At 42.4% G+C, this 17,099-nt stretch overlaps 1 protein-coding gene across 4 annotated transcripts in view; it reads left to right on the top strand.

Moving 5' to 3' along the window:
* The first annotated feature begins 3,902 nt into the window (after positions 1–3,902).
* LOC147883273 (lipase class 3 family protein) overlaps positions 3,903–17,099 on the top strand; it is a 59,162-nt gene continuing 45,965 nt past the window's right edge. For all 4 annotated transcript variants that reach the window (XM_087399336.1, XM_087399335.1, XM_087399333.1 and 1 more), the window contains exons 1-7: positions 3,903–4,630; positions 4,728–4,837; positions 6,117–6,179; positions 6,342–6,552; positions 6,652–6,756; positions 6,850–6,992; positions 7,216–7,801. In XM_087399336.1, the coding sequence (XP_087255462.1) occupies positions 4,328–4,630; positions 4,728–4,837; positions 6,117–6,179; positions 6,342–6,552; positions 6,652–6,756; positions 6,850–6,992; positions 7,216–7,801 (1,521 nt within the window). In that variant the 5' untranslated portion in view covers positions 3,903–4,327. The remainder of the gene's footprint in view (positions 4,631–4,727; positions 4,838–6,116; positions 6,180–6,341; positions 6,553–6,651; positions 6,757–6,849; positions 6,993–7,215; positions 7,802–17,099) is intronic.

The following is a 17,099-nucleotide window of genomic DNA, read 5'->3' as shown; positions in this document are numbered from 1 at the left end:
GCAAGGCTGGCAATGAAATCTTGAAGACCACTTGCATATTCTTGTCTGAGTTCATCAGATTAGAAACGAGTGCAGGGTAGATGCCAAGGTAGTATATGGCTCAGGTGGTCACTGCAGTGGAGGATCAACTGTTGGTGGACTAGTTCACCATCTTCAAAGAGGCATTCGAGAACTAGCTCCACCTCCTTCACCTCTTCAAAGCCTCACCCATGTGGATCCATTTCCCTTAGACCCTCTCCTTACAAAGAATGATCATTAGGATTGGGCTACCACAGAGAGCCAATGGCAGGTGTTAAGGGAAACATGGTGCATGTGGTGCAGGTCTTAAACTTTTGGGCCAACCATTGGATCCCTCTCCAGGTATTAGAAAATAATTTATTCCTACAGATGAAGTACCAAGATGAGGTAACGTGGATTTTTTAGGAACAGACTGCCAACCTACATCAATCTAAGGAAGATTTGTTAATAGAATGTGTCATTGCAGGAGCAACTAGAGGGCACAAATGCAGTGTATGATGAGTTGCTTCAGACCCTCTCGCAACTGTAAATAATCTATTGTATGTAATAATAGAGAGATGGCCTCCTCTAGCAATGGAGGGGATAGGGCAAGGGAAATCAATACTCTTTGTGATCACCCTCAATGTCAACTAAGATGAGAGGCAAGCTCAGTGATAGAGCAATCGGCTGCTCTTCCCAACTTGTGCACTAAACTCCCCGAAAGCCGTTTAGCCAACCACTTTCAAGAACTGAGAACATGAAATGGTCAGCCTCTTGACCTTTGCAACCAACTATGAACCCCTCAAATATGAACTGAACTTAACAAAAAGCCTTAATCAATTGCCCTCTACTTCAAGAGATGAGCAAGAAGATGGCCATGAATTGATCCATCTACCCTTCTTGTGGATGGCCAACTGGTAGCTCCTTTTCACATTCTTTACTTCTTGTCCCTTCTTTTCCATGCAAAGCTTGAGTTATTTATTGGCTCTTTTCCCACCGCCAATAGGAGCCATCCCTTTAATCCCTTTCTTTATGGTCCTCTCTTTATGAAAAGTACTCCTTACTTGTAGTCTCTTTGAGCAGAATCATAATCATGGTCCACCAAGTACAACAATGCCTTTTACATAATCAATAGAAAGAAAATGTGAACATGACTATTTATTGCAAAAAAATTCTATGCATGTGGCTTTCTTTGTTTGGATTGGTCTTTATTTTAGCAAACCAAGGTTAAGAGGAGATAAGGCTTTGTTCTAGTTGAACTTGTTTACATACATTAATAAAATATAGTTACATGGATTAAGAAATAAAGTGCTATAATGCAAATTCACAACCTTTCTTTGATCGGCAAAGAGAAAAGGCTTAAGGGGGACCAAGATGTGAAGCAACATGGATCAACAACAAAAAAATGCAAATGGAGGGTTGGGGAGTTGCATTACAAGCAATGGAATAGACAAGGACTAAGTCTTGAGTGTGATCAGTATAATAACATTTGATAAATGAAACGTATATAATGAGATTAAAAAGGAAACACCAAGAAACACAACTAGATTATTCAAGGAGTCCAAGGAAATTAGAATTCTAGGGCACATTCTCGAATTAGATTATTCAAAAAAAGAAAAAAGGAGTCCAAGGAATTAGAATTCTAGGACACATTCTTGAATCTTATTTGGATAATGAAGATACACATTAATAATGAAGTACATTGGGAATTTGTATGCTTTTGTCATAGTCGTCCTTCTCTTTGTCTCTTTCTTTAGATCAACCCTTTGGCACTTGGCTTGACTAGTCGCAAACAAATCTGAAATGTTCTCATAAGATAATTCAAGCTCTCTAAGCCAATACAAGCTTGCAAACAAACTAGTCTATGTATTTGTGAGCCCTTCTTTACCCTTCGTTCATTCCCATGCTTGTGTAATGAAAATAAAATAAAACAAGAACCTTCTCAAGGAAGGAAGATAAGGTAGGATATTCTCGATACAAGCGATGCTTCTAGTGTTATGCAAACCTAAATAAACTAGGAAGACTACAATGTAATGCAAGGAATCATCTTTAAAGTCTTATGAAATAGCACCTTTTGCTTTTGCATCCTCTTCCTTTGTGAGCTACATAAAAGCATTTTTTTTTCGACACCCCAACACACACAAACACACTCATTTTTTCGAGGGTGAAATCCATGTTATAAGAAGGAGTCCTGAAAAGATGGAGCATGCAATTACAACATCAAGATAAGTAAACAAAGGAATCTATTTGATGAACACAGAGACAATCTTAAAAAGATTGCCCGAGTGACATTCGAGAAAAGTGAAACTTGGAAAAAGTGGAAACACATTCTACCTTCCAGTAGAAGAGTGAAAGGAAGTTGGTGAAGCAAGAATTTATCTAAATTTATAAAACTTGCGAAATTTCACCCCGAAAGAAGTACACTTTTCCCATCTCCATCTCCATCTCCATCTCATTTCTCTTTGTTTAAAAAAGAAAGAGCATTTCAATGCTCATGAACAACCTTTGTGCTTACAATTACTGTATGTATTGGTCAACTCCTGCATTGACTAGGGGGATAAACTCTCTAACTTGTGTCTTGTTGGCTCCAACCAACCTTCTTTCACTCTTTGCCACCTTCTACCTTCGTGTTTCACCAACCTTCTTTCACTCTTGTGCACATTCTACCTCCTTTTTTTTGTCTTTAAAGTTTTTTTTCCCGTGGTCCTATCGAGGGGCACTTGCCTTGGACCACTGGTGGGCACAGGGTCCAAGGTGTGGTTAACTCTCTTGGAGACCACATTCTACCATCTTGTAGAAGAGCAAAAGAAGGTTGGTAAAGCGGGAGTTTATCCAAATTTGTGAAATTTGCGTACTTCCACCCAAAAAAATTACACTTTCCCATCTTTAACTCATCTCTCTTTGTAAAAAGAAGAAGAAAAAAAGCATTACAAACTCTCAACAACCTTTCTACCTATAGTTACTCAATGTCCTAGTCAATGTTGGCATGGACTATGGGAATAAATTGTCTAACTTGTGTCTTGTTTGCCTCACACAAAAGCTTGGTTCACTTGTCCTTTCTACCTTGCTGCTTCACAAACTTAAATTCGAGCGTCCTCTTCATCAACCTTCTTTCATCAAACTTAATTCGAGCGACATATTGTTTGTACATATTTTGGTTTCTGATCGCTGCTGCGATAGCTTCTCATTCATCGCCATAGCTTGGATTATGATCGCAGAGCCATAGCTTCTCATTCATCGCCATAGCTTGGATTATGATCTCATGGGCGAAGCTGAAATCAAAGTTTGCAAAATGCTAACCCAAAAAAAAGTAAAGTGGTTCCATCTCCATCTAACATCTCTATGTTAACAACTCTCATCAACAACCTTTGTGCCTAGAATGACTAAATGTACTAGTCAAAGGTAGTGTTGACTAGGGGAAATAAAGCAAGTGTTTCTTGCTCTGTTCTGTGTGCCGGTGAGCTGCAGCACAAACTTAAATTCAAGCTTCATCATCTTCATATATTGTCTACCTTGTGTCTTGTTTGTCTCACACAAAAGCTTGGTTCACATGTCCTTTCTGCCTTGCAGCTTCACAAACTTACATTCTACATCAACCTTCTTCTCCCTTTCTTCTCGGTTTGGACAGATTTGTTTGTACATATTTTGGTTTCTGATCGCTCTTGCCTGCCCGCATCGCCATAGCTTGGATTATGATTTTATAGGCGAAGTTGAAATCAAAGTTTGCAAAATGCCAAACGAAAAAAAGTAAAGGGGTTCCATCTAAAATCTCTAAGTTAACAAGTCTAATCAACAACCTTTGTGCCTAGAATGACTCTATGTAGGAAGTACTAGTGAAAGGTGATGTTGATCTTGGAAATAAAAACAAGTGTTTGTGGCTCTTAAATTGAAGCTTCATCATCTTCATCAACCTTCTTCTTCAATCTCTTTCTTCTCGGTTTTGCACAGATTGTTTTGTACATATTTTTGGTTTCCGATCGCTTCCCCCTTCCCTGATTTTTTGCTTTCCTAATCGCCATAGCTCCAAGCACCTTCCCTGATCTCCATAGCTCCTCTTCCTTCTTCATTCCTTCCATTATCGTCTCCCCTTCAACCTCACATCATAATTTGCAGCGCAGTCACGCTCCGATTGCCACACCAGAGCTGTATTTGTTTCCCCGATCGTTCATCACCATCGCTTCTTCGCCTTCCTTTTGATCGTTTCGCTGCCTCTTTCATGCTTCGCCCTTTTCTTCAGAGAATATTTTCCCTTCGCCATTCCCATTGCTTCCTTGCTCCATCCCGGCGATCTCAGTGACCGCTGAGAGCTCAGTGGTCCAATTCATCTTCCATGGCCGGCTTGACTGGTTGGATAGGGTCTGTTCAACAGCGTTTCGATTCTTGGGTCCGCCAGCAGCGCGATCTTGTCGCGTTTGTGGCTCCTCCCCTGCCGCAAGTGTTGCCGTGGCCCCGATGGCAGTGGAATTGGAAGTGGCCGTGGCAGGACGCTCGGGAACGAGAACGGAAGCTGCAAGACGAGTACAAGCGGAGAAACGAACAAATACAAACTCTTTGTCAAGCACTGAAGGCGGAGGATGTGGCTGATCTTCAGGATCTTCTGAGTGCCATGATTCTATCTGAATGCGTCTACAAGGTAAGTTAGCATTTCTAATTGAACCACGCTGTTACAAAGCATTTCTTCGTCGGATTTCTCAACGTTCCGCTTTGGTGGTCGAATTCGGTGGTGCCAGAGACCCGATGCTGAGGTGGTACGAGCCGTAAATAAATTCAAAGCTGAGTTCGGGGAACATTTGGTACCGCTACAACGCGTGCAACCTTCTCTGGAGCATGTACCGCATAGGTCAGTTGTCTCGCTTTACTTAAAGGAAGCTTTACGCAAGGCTTCAGGCAATGGCCTAATTGTGCACATCTCTTTCCATCGAAAACGACAAAACGATGCCGGATGCATTGTTAAACATAAACTGATTCTTCCGCTCTGCATGTAACATATTAGGCTTTAGCCGACCTAAGACATTTCCGTACAATCGATAAATTCATATATGTCGTCCGAAATATTGTCTAAACATTATTAGTTTTTTCTCTTTCAAAACACTAACTTTGACAATGCATTATCCTGCCGCCACCATAATGTTCCAGACGCTCAGTATAAACCCGTACAGCAGATCTTTCTTAGGTATGACAAATTTGTAGATCAATCCCCACTAGTTCTTCTGTTGTCAAATTGTAAACCACCATTTCAGCAGTCCCGTAAGTCGGCTGTTACTGCAGATTCTCCAGCTTCAACAGCAACAATTCCGCATGATCGCTTATCTATTCTTTCTTTCCTCAACTATTGTTATTTATAAATTTAAAATAAATAAGGAAAAATATAAATTAAAAAAACAATAATTGTTTCCTTGTGTTTGCGTTGGTGCTTCATTTGTTTCTCATATGTAAGTTGTTTTATCGTTGTTCCTTGTGTTAGCATTAAGAGACATCATAATTGATAATGATGCGCATAGCAGTTGGGTGGAACGGTTTTAGACCCTACCCCAGCTTTGTATTGACAAAAGTGCACTTGACTTCTTGCCACCAAGCCTCATTTTTGAAACCCAAACATATGCTATTGACACTCTAACGGCACTAACCTTGGGCTTACACCCAAAAATGCTTGAACATTCCAATATTCACCAATGCCTTAGTGACGCTTATGTTCTTATCAATACCCGTGCAAAGCTGCCATCTGGGTTTTGAAAGATTCTGGAATGTCTTGGGTAAGCCTAATGCTTACTAAGCTTTGAAATCCCAACCTAAACAATTAAAACTGTGATAGCAAGAAGGAAGAAACAAAGCAGAAAATAACAAAAGAGAGAGAGAGAGAGAGAGAGAGAGAGAGAGAGAGAGAGAATTCAATAAGGTAAAATATCCACCACAACACAACTCATGATGTCTCATTATAATGATACTCCTCTGGATGTACAACCTAATTTGTTTTGCTAAAGATTCCGGTATGATGGTCTGTATATACTTATCCCTAGGAGTTGATATCTACAGAAAGGGACGTGATGAGAAGGATTTTATATGAAGTAACAAGCCTCTTTTTTCGTGATCTGATTGTCTCCTATTTTGTCCAAGCACAGGTATCTTTTGGCTGAAAATGGGGATACACTTTTTGCATCCTTCATTGGAACAAAGCAGTATAGGTAAGCTCATACATTGAATGCCATTCATATTTTTTAATCCCCGAAGAATCTGTCAGCATCTTTTTGGGGCATAGACTTGTCATATCTCTTCTGTTTTCTGCCTGTTCTTCTACCTGGGAACAGATTCAGGATGCTGATTGATGGATGTTGCTTATGACGCAGGGATGTAATAGCAGATGCAAATATATTGCAGGGAGCACTTTTCCAGGAAGATCATGATTCAGAGAGCCCACAAGGTGAAGATGATACTGAAGTTACACTCAATATACGGGGAGGACTAACTAGTGAAAAAGGCCCAGTAGCATTGAATCTAGGATCACAGTCAGCAAATGGCAAGGGGAAAAGATCTGGGCCAAAGCCAGCTGCTCACAGGGTGTGTTACAATTACAGATTTATACGAGTATGGTTAATTTATGATTAACGTTGTAATTGATTTTCAATACCAGAAGGCTTGGTTGTTTTTTTTATGTAGGGCTTTCTTGCACGAGCAAAAGGTATTCCAGCAGTTGAATTGTACAGGCTTGCAAAGAAGAAAGATTGCAGGCTAGTTCTATGTGGGCATTCTTTGGGTGGTGCGGTGAGTTATGTCGAAGTATTTCCTATGTTTTGGAGGTTTTGTATGTACGCTGCCAAGAATGGCAAGATCCTTAACATAAAGTTCTCTCTGCAGGTTGCTGTGTTGGCAACTCTAGCAATTCTAAAAGTGTTTGCATCATCATCATCGTCATCATCTGTTTCTAAAAGTGGGAAACACATTGAAGTTAAATGCATTACATTTTCTCAGCCACCAGTTGGTAATGGAGCCTTGAGAGAGTGAGTTACAGTGTGACATCACATATATTTTATGTGTTTTTTACTCAATAAATCTTTCTGTTCCTCTAATATAAATGGAAGAGAAATAAAGCTAAAGAGCGAACAACTTTTTTATCGGCAAGGTGTCTGTTGTATATGCAACTTGTGCAAGCCTCTTCTTGCAGTTAAGGTCATTATCACTGAAATTATTCCATTGGCATTCCTTTTGTGTTTACTGTACCAGTTATGTTCATAAAAGAGGCTGGCATCAACATTTCAGAACGTATTGCATTCCAGAGGATCTAATACCTCGGATTCTCTCACCAGGGTACTTTCAACATTACCGCACTCAAGCTTCTGTTTCCCAGTCTGAAGGATCTGTCACTGGTCCTGCCAATAGGTCCAGCAGTCCCCAAACTGATAATCTTGGGCAGGCTGTTGGCAGCAGATTGAAGGATAATATCAATGAAGGTGAACATGTTGTTTTAGGACTAGGTCCCCTACAGAAATCCTTACGGAGAATATCAACACTTGTCCCTTTGGTGAGTGGACCGAAACCTTTTTTACGGTTTAAGAGTAGATCAGATCCGAAGGGCAAACTATCAAAGAGTAGCTCAGATGGTACCATGAAGGGAGATTTGGATGCAGTTCCAGAGTCTCTCATTATTCAGGAGGGTACAGGAACAATGGCATTGGCTTCGCTACCCAGGGATATTGAGACGGAGAGGGAATCAGAACTTGAAAACGTTCCATACACAGCAGCTGGTAGCAATGCGACTGATTGGCGTAGTCGAGTGCCATCTTTGCCATCCTATGTTCCTTTTGGTCAGGTATGCTCTTCCGTCAGCTGTAAATTGTTTAAAAACTGATGTTAAGAGCAGAACTATTTTCTGTGGTTTAAGATGGTAAGCATTGATTTAATTTTAGAGTTCAGAGATTTCCAGAGACATAGTGGTACAAGGCTCAATTGTAGCATGATGGCTTCTCAATTTGCTTTTTTTGTTTCGATAGACATCTTCTGATCATTAATCTAGAAGCATACTTGTTTCACGAGACGGTCTACAGCAGCAGCACATCCATTTTTGATTTTTAAATAGCCTTTTAAGTATTTATATGACAAATGGATGCTATACCTTTTTGGCAAAATATCAGGAAGGGTTTGGGACATAATAGTTTATAGTGAAGACTGCCTTAATGAGAGCAAGGGATTTGTGAATTGTGAATCTGTTGGTCAGAGCATATGGAAGTCTGTAGATTCTTTTTTGGATGCGCTTGATACTGTATTTTTGCATGCTGTGTCGTTCTGTACAATCTCCCATTAAGTTTGGATCACTTCATTGTCAAGTTTATGCTTGAAGAAGTTAGTCCTTTTAGCATGGTGATCCAAGTGGAATGTGGCATGGATTGTGATAGTAGCCATATTGCCACATGTATTCGATACATTGGTTGACTCCTACTCCAGGAAGACCTCATTAGAACTTGCTACTGTACTTGCTACGATCACTGGAAGACATATATAGTCTTGTACGTAGCCCTAGATTAGGGCCTTGATGAATTTAATGTATACTCAACACATTGCATGAGCTCTGATTAGTTGGTCAATGGTGCATCTAATTAATTGGTAATTTGAATGGAGGTCACCATCTTGATGAGCCATGTAAAGGACAGCAAGATAGCAACGAACCATTAAGGTGCTGGCTAAACTGTATGGCACCATCCTCGAGTAGAAAATGAGCAAGTGGGCAGAGGAACAAAGAGCAAGGGCACCATTCCAAGCAAGGTTCCATCCCAAACATTCAATGGTGGAGTAATTGGTCACTATAAGGGCTTGCAATGGAGGGGGTCAAGAACAAGAAGAAAGCCATGTACTACTGTTTTGTGAACTTCAGGAAGACATTTGACACAGTAGCATAGAAAAACTTTGGGAAAGGCTAGAAAAGATGCAAGTCCCTTGAACACTCAAAGAAGCCACGCTTAGATTGTCACGGGGGCATGAAGTTCATGTGCAAATAATCCCGTGGACAAACCCGAAGATAGTTTGGCCATAGGGGACTGGCCAAGAGGAAGTGCTAGCTTCCTAGAAGTCCCTAGAGTTCAATTCCAAGTGCACCCACTAGGCCCACGTGCTAGGCTAAGGCTCGGAAGAGGGGTCTAAAGATTGGGCCCAAAGAAAACCAATGTTTCATTGGTAAAAAGGGGTTAGAGCATTAAGGAGGGGCAAACCCAACGTTGTCTTTGGTAGGGTGGGTTAGAGCTTTAATGAGGGGGCCACGTGGCAGTCCCTCATGCACCACCTACGACCCTTGCCCCCTTCATTCATTGCGGGATGGATTTTGGACGTTTTTGCACTGCTATTTTTTTTGGCATGCATTCCAAAGTCGTTGCTCTCCCTGCATTTTTGTCTCTTCACAAAATTCGAGGCAGTCTGTATGGCTGGCACGCTTTCCAAGGTGATCATTGCTGCTGATTTGCTGTTTGCACGCCTCTCGAGACAGCTGCACGCACCCCGAGGCAGCTGCCTGCATCCGGGGTGAATTTGGGCTGTTGCACGCGTCCCGAAGCACACATTCCGAGGCTCAGGGCTGTTCTTTGAAGCTGTACGGATCAGTTGCAGGCTGCAGGTGGATTTTTCCATGGGAGAGCTCTTCTTCTCTTGCCCTGGCCTCTGCACTCCTGAGCCTTGCTCTTCTCTCCTTTCTCAGCTCAGTTTCTTCATTTCTCTCTTTTGCTGCCTGGAGGCCATCTGTGCTCTGCTGGGGCTTGAACAGAGGACAGTTGCGAGGGCAGAGCTCGCCCCTCGTCCATGGACAGCAGATACGGAAGTTTGGTTTCCTTTTGGTCTGCATTTGCTATTTTGGGAGCTTGTTGCTTTGCATTTTGTTGTTTGGAGTTCTTTCTGGGCCCTACAGGCTGTAAGAAGACAGCCAGTTACAGAGGGTATGCCTGGTTGATACCACAGAGAGAGTTTAATTGCAGCTTATGCCTGAGGCTATTTGAGCACTTTTGGGAGCACTTTTGGGGACTTGCTTTTGATGCATTGCCACTTTCAGTGGAGCCCAGCCAGTGTCGAATGCCATAGCCTCGCCTGGTAGTTGGGTGCTAATGTGTGCACTTGGGAATTGGATGCAAGTTGAGGCCAAGTATCGGCTCAGACAGTAGAATTGCAAGAAACACAGTACAAGGGTGAGCCCTTGTTGTAAAGCAGATTCCATTTTTGAAGAATTAAATAAATACCGAAAGGGCCACCAAAGCATTTGGGGCCAGTTGGTGTCTCGTATCTGATTTCATTGAGCAGGGGCATTCTAGCCTCCATCTGGTATTTCTGCAAGTTTATTTTTCTAAGTGTTTCATGGTAATTTATTGGCTGGAAGTTATGGAATATGGCTGTAATTGATGTAGTTGTCAGTTTAGTTACGGTACACTGCCCTTTAGTTAACTGAAGTCTAAAACCAGACCATATGAGAAGGGACTAGCTGAACTGGCACACCTACTAGCAGATGGCCCTTACAACCAAGGGAAGGTAATCGTAAGCAGTTGCCAGTGACATAGGGGCAAGCAAGATTGCCCTCTTTCACCAACTTTGTTTGGATTATTCATATATGAGTTGGAAGAATGGATGAGAGCTCACAGAATCCCGATTGTACTCCTATTCATCTATGCAGATGACGTGGTCCAACTTTGCAAAGGACGAAAAAGACATGCACATAGACCTAGATATATTGCAAGGAGAGGCCTCGAACCCGTTTCTTGGTTTCATGTCATGCCTAATGCTGATGGTTCTCTTCAGCCTTTTTTGCCCTCTTGTGAGTTCATGTATTGCCATCTTGGACAGCTTAACATGTATATACGGTTTGTAAAATTACATCATCATTAAAAGAGAGAAGAAAAGTAGTCTCATAATTTTCTTCTAGGTCCTGTTTGGCCATCCTCCAAAGCTTGCAAAATAACCATCAAGGGAGAGAAAAAAATGCTCAATCCATAATTTGAAGTATATGTCAATCTTTCCTTTACACATTTTCTTTTAAGGCATGCTATAGAGGATCACCATGCGCATATGCACAAAATCGGGAGTGATGAACTCAAGGCTAGTTCAGATACTTAAACGAGGATGAGGATGAAAAATGGATCTCTCATATAGATGCTGCCTCACCTTGCTCTCCTAGTGAAGGTCAGTAGGCTTTATAGTGCTCTTCCAAGTGATTGACGGAGCAAAAAACCCCAAAAAATGATATGATGAACGAGGATGCAACAAAACTAGCCCTAGTTCTATCTATCTATGCCTAACTTATCTATGGTCAAGACTATGCCTTGACTTGTTAGCACTTGCCTTGGTATGGCCTTGTATGCCAGTTAGGATTTAGTCAACACTCAAGTTGACTTCATTGGTCAACTCTTGTGGTTGATTTTTGGGCCTATATAGGCCACCACTTGTACTTTCTTCATCATCCATTTGCAAGTACTAGCGTTTCCATGGGCACATTGTCACTTTGCAAACAATGCAACTTATCTTGTGAAAGGGATTTGTCACGTGGAAGTCACATTAGTGTTGGATGATACAGTGACACTTGTGGAAGTTCCGTATTTTCCAGGTACCTAGGAAAATCTGAATTCTATTTCAGCCATCTCCGCAAATGGCTTCAAAGTTCTTTTTGATGGTCATCGTTGTGCCGTGTATGATAACCGGTACAATAACTGTATTGTACTCACTAGCACACTTGATAGCTCACCTTGATATCTTTGAAAAGCACACTACTATCGAAGCAACTGCCATTGCTGAATGTGTGATTTCCGATACTCGCTTATGACATGAGAGATTGGGGTTTCTAAACTTAACAGTTTGGTGAAGTTGCATTCAAAGGACATTGAAACCGTCTCCTGTAAATCTCTCTCCAACCAGTTCCCTTCGTAGCTTAATTCTTTTCAAGCTCTCTCTCTCTCTCTCTCTCTCTCTCTCTCTCTCTCTCTCACATAACGTGCAGTCATGGCACTTTATGAGAGAGTCTCAGGCCGAGTTCGGTCAGGCGTAGGTTGGACAATTCAGATCTTGAGCACCATTGGGGTCACACAGGGTTATCCCTTATCATCAACCCTGTTTGGTCTCTACATCGATGAGCTTGATACTTTCATGGGGCCTTCTGGAGGGACCGGTTGCTCACTTGTTAGGATCATTGTTAGGATTCTTCTTTATGCAGATGACGTGGCACTCTTGTCGTCCACACCCTGGATGCACTGCAAGCTTTTTGTTTATCCCATGATTTGGAGGTCAACCTTGGCAAGACCAAGGTCATGATCTTTAACACCTCTCGAGCAAACATGCACCGAAAGCAGTTCACTTTCGGTGGGTCACCAGTTGAGATTGTATCCTCATACACTTACTTGGGGGTCATCTTCTTCGGCCCGATCTTCACGATGAGACCAGTGATGCAAGTTAGACTGAGCATGGGATACGCCTCAGTGGCTCGGCTAGAGAGACAGTACTTCCACTCCCACTTCTGGGACCCTCGGACCAAGGCTCTTCTCTTCGACTCCTTGGTCCGACCAGTCGGTATGTATGGCAGCCCTTGTTGGGGACCTGACCTGTCAGATATAGAGTGGACACGAGTGGAGCGCCTGCAGATCCTCATGCTCTCATGCTTCAGATTTGGCTTTTAAAGCATATACCCAGCAATATCTTGTGAAGTCATCAATTAGAGTCATGAAATATTTGTACCCTCCAATGGCAATTGTCCTCATTGGGCCACAGACATGCCACAGACATCACTGTGCACTAGCTGCAATTTCCTTTGTGAGAATTTTGGACAATCTTTTTGAAAAGGAAACCGATGCATCTTACCCAAAAGACAACCCTCACACACATGTTTGGAAACTGTGTGAGTTTGAGGTACATCATTTGCTATGCCCTGTGAATGTAACTTGGCAAGAGCTCTATAATTTAGATGACCCATTCTCTCATGCCAAAGATGAGTTTCAGCAAGCTGTGAATTTGTATGTGTGAGAGCAACTTTTATACTATGGTCTACACCCACTGTTGGGTGCTGATGACGTCAGTGGGGATGTCATAGTAGCTAGTCCTTGCTATGCGTGATGGAGTTTATGGTTTTCAATCTTATGAGTGACTATCGTGAGATTGAAACTGCACTATGTAGTGTTTTTAAAGGATGAGTTTGGGAATGTTCCTGGATTCATCTAGGTATATGCTTTTGCCGTATTAGCGGACATGCAAATTTCACCTTGTGAAGTTTTCGTCCAAGTTGCGGCCTGCTGGTATTGCAATAATTCTTTCTATCTTAAATGGTGCCTTGTCCTATCAGCTAGATTTAGATTGAGATGCTCGTTTGGGAGAGACTAAAATGAAATTGTTTAGACTTCACAAGCTGTTGTAGCTTGAATGAAGAGATTTGGACTACTTTTTGATTAGCCTTCTCCTTTAGTGCTAGCCTTTGTCATGGCTGAGTTTGCCCTTCACCTCCGGAGTGCCGACAGAAACTTAGTACAAAGACTTTGTATAAATGGATGCTCAAGTATGTGTGGGTGTGTGGATTTGTATGTGTGAGAGCATACTTTTATACTATGGTCTACACTTACTGTTGGGCGCTGATGACGTCAGTGGGGATGTCATAGTAGCTAGTCCCTGCTATGCGTGATGGAGTTTATGGTTTTCAATCTTATGAGTGACTATTGTGAGATTAAAACTGCACTATGTTGTGTTTTTAGAGGATGAGTTTGGGAATGTTCCTGGATTCATCTAGGCATAAGCTGTGAATCTGAAATAGCAAATGCTTCAATAGAAAATGCAGCGGAGTGATGATCAAGGTGATAAAGCCCCTTTTGCAAAGTGCCAGTGAGAACTATGGCATTGTCATCACGAAGATCATATACTAAGCATCTGTATCCATCAAATATCACTCTGAAACCTGAAGTGGCAATTGCTGAAATTGAAATCAAGTTGACTTCAATTCCAGGCACAAAAAGAACATTTGTCAAAGTGACAGGATGGCTTGAAATGGATGTGAGTTGCACATCTCCAATTCCTTTTATACCATAGGAAGCATTATTAGCACATGTGAGTCCCCCCTCGAGGTGCATTAGCTAAGGAATGAAACAACCGTCTGCAAGAGGTGACGTGCTTGGAAGCACCACTATCAAAAACCAAGATTGAGCATCATTAGCAGTAAATAATGCATCAACTTTGGAGGGATCAAAAGAGCAATGGACAGCCCATGCCCAATCATCCTGGAGAGCATGTGCATGTGAGGCATCTGTTGGCTCATGGGATTCAATTGCATGTGAGGCATTGATTGTCAATCCTGCTTTCTTTTTCTCCGAAGCAATGCACTTCCTGCATTCTGAAATTTCATGCCCTGGCTTGCGACAATAGTTGCATTTTTTCTTCTTTGACTTATATGCTGTATTTTGAGATGCATTGGAGGAATTGCCACTGTTAGGCGCATATTTAGGCTTGCCCATAGGCTTGGAAGCCTTGCCTTTTCTTGTCTGCTGTGAAGCAAATGCATGATCAGGAATAGTAGCTTGCCTATGAGCACGACTTTGCTCTTCTTGCAAAACCAAAGTGACTAACTGATCAAAGGAGTAGTGGTCTGGATTACCCATGGCCACTAGTCGAAGGGTTGTCCCAAACCCTTGATATGTATCTGTCAGCCCATTTAATGTGGTACTGACAAGCTGAGAATTTGTCATCACCTCATCAATATTGGCAAGTTGTTCCATGAGGTACTTGACCTTGGTCAAGTATGCATCCATAGAGTCACCTTCATTCATGCTGACTTCCTGCAATTGCCTTCTTAAATATGCAACACGTGCCTCATTGCGAATCTGATAAAGAGAAGCCAATTTGTCCCAAGCATCCTTTGCTGTCCTGCATGACTGGATGTGTGGAATAATGATTCTCTTGCATGATAAAGCAATACAAGAATGTGCATTTGCATCTCTTGCATTCCATCTTGTTTGTTCTTGAGTTGGAGGAGCAGCAACATGGGTGCTAGAGGATAAAGCATCAGGAGGAGTCCCCTCTGCAGAGGGACCAGCAATAGGGGCAGCCACTGTAGCATTGGCTGGCCTCATATCAATCCCATAAACAATGTTTCAAAAATGCCTTGCAACAAGAATATGTTTCATGAGATAAGACCACATCGGATAGTTGGTGCCATCCAACTTATCATCTTCACGAAGAATGCCAAATAAATCATGATTGTTGCCAGCCATTGCAAATGGGACAAGTAAAAAATGCATTGACAAAGTGACCCAAAAGATAGCCTCAAGGCCTGCAACTGCAAAAAATAGGACTTGCTGTCCAAATCTGCAAAAGCCCCAAATTAAGCTGTAATTTGCAAATGTGATCAAATGGCCTGCGATTTCTTGCCAATTTCACTGCAAATCTGAAAGTATCGTGCAATTTGCCTGCAATAGACCAAAAAGCCCCAATTTGTAGAGCAAAACTGAGCCAAAAATGGGGCAAATTCAGGAAAAACCCCATATTGTTTGCAAATATGCAATCTACTTGCAAAATCGTAGCCCTAATACAAAAGCCCCAAATGTCACCAAAAATTGCAGATCTACTGCAATGCAGTGTCTGCTTCCAATATCGAAGCCAACGATGGTTGATGCACAACTTAGCTTGCAAATGAAGGACATCGAACATCTTCACCTTGCAAAAAAAGCCTGCAAGTACAAAACCGTACGGAATCCGTACAGTGTACGGACGGTATGGATAGTACGGCACGAAGCTGTACGAATGTCAAAATTTGAGAATGTACGGGTAGTACGGAAGTTCGTACAATTGTACAGATAGTACATAAATTCTGACGCGCAAGAAATGCACGAAAATCCGTACGACTATATGGAAATGTACGAAAATTTTGACGCATAGGAAATGTATGAAAATCCTTTCGATTGTACGGAATTTTGACGCATTGTACAGAATCCATATAGTTGCAGGGGGGGCTGTACGGACTATACGGATAGCAGGTCAGGTCGGAGCTGTGCGGGAGGTCCAGGAGCTGAAGCTTGACGATGGAGCTGAAGTGCGGGAGCTGGAGCTGGAAGCAAGAGGCTAGGAGTAGGGAGCATGTCCGGGGAGGAAGTGCTCTGATACCACTGTAGGCTCACGGAAGCAAAAGGATGCACAAGAGTGGAGCAAGAAGTGGAAGTCGTCCAATCAACTAAAAGAAGAAAATTAAAGTACAAAGTACTATAAAAGGGAACCCTAGGACCTAGTGTCATAAGACACTAAAAGTACTAGGTGACTTAAGTGCCAATAACTAAAGCTACATGGCACATACTAGGGTCAGAGGGAATCGATACGATCGGGAAAAGATGGCCTACTCGTAGTACGAGATGGATGACTTCTTATAGGCCTCTGTCGGGTATCCACCCCCTCTCCCACATAGGGAGGCGGGGTCTATGAGACTCAGATCTCCAAGTCCTATCCTGCACCATTTGGAACTGTAATGGTACCTTATGGTCGCGACATAGTCTTTTACACTGAGACACATCAGAGTCTAGAGCGCTCACTACCAGTTGTCAGTGGGTACACATGGGAGTCTGCTTACAAAGATGAGACTAGAGACACAGGGGGAGTACGAGGATCAAGAGGAGTAGCAATTCTTTACAGAACTGCCCTTCTGGGGACCATTTCAGTGGAGCAGAGAGATACATAGCAACAGGTGGACAGCCGGGATCTGTTTGTTGCAGTATGCTACTTTCCTCCTGAGACATCCCACTTTGCTAGAGATATTTGAGATGAGGCTGAGACATCCCCATTTGCAGCCCTTTGTTGACTTCTCAAGCTGCGGAGAAGTCCTCCTAGTTGGGGACTTCAACGTGAGGACAGGTGCCCGTCAGGTACCACTCCTCCACTTCAGGTATGATTCCATTCTACTACCAGATATTGACCTTGAGGATGCAAGTATACTACGGGTTTCGGTTTACAGACGAGGTCCGGTCACATCTTATGGACATGCCTTATTAGACCTCGGTAGGATGCATGATCTCATTATTTATAATGGTCTTGACTGATGGCCCGCCTCAGGTGGTTTCACATACTTTCCACATGGGGGAGGTTCTAGCGTTGCTGATTACATCATGGGATCCCTTGCCTCCACATCTCAC

The sequence above is a fragment of the Dipteris shenzhenensis genome, chromosome 28, assembly GCF_047967505.1.
Source record: "Dipteris shenzhenensis isolate YYH24624 ecotype China chromosome 28, Dip_SZ_1.0, whole genome shotgun sequence".
NCBI classification, from domain to species: domain Eukaryota; kingdom Viridiplantae; phylum Streptophyta; class Polypodiopsida; order Gleicheniales; family Dipteridaceae; genus Dipteris; species Dipteris shenzhenensis.
Note: the sequence above shows the minus strand (reverse complement) of the source record. Positions and strands in the feature narration are given on the sequence as shown.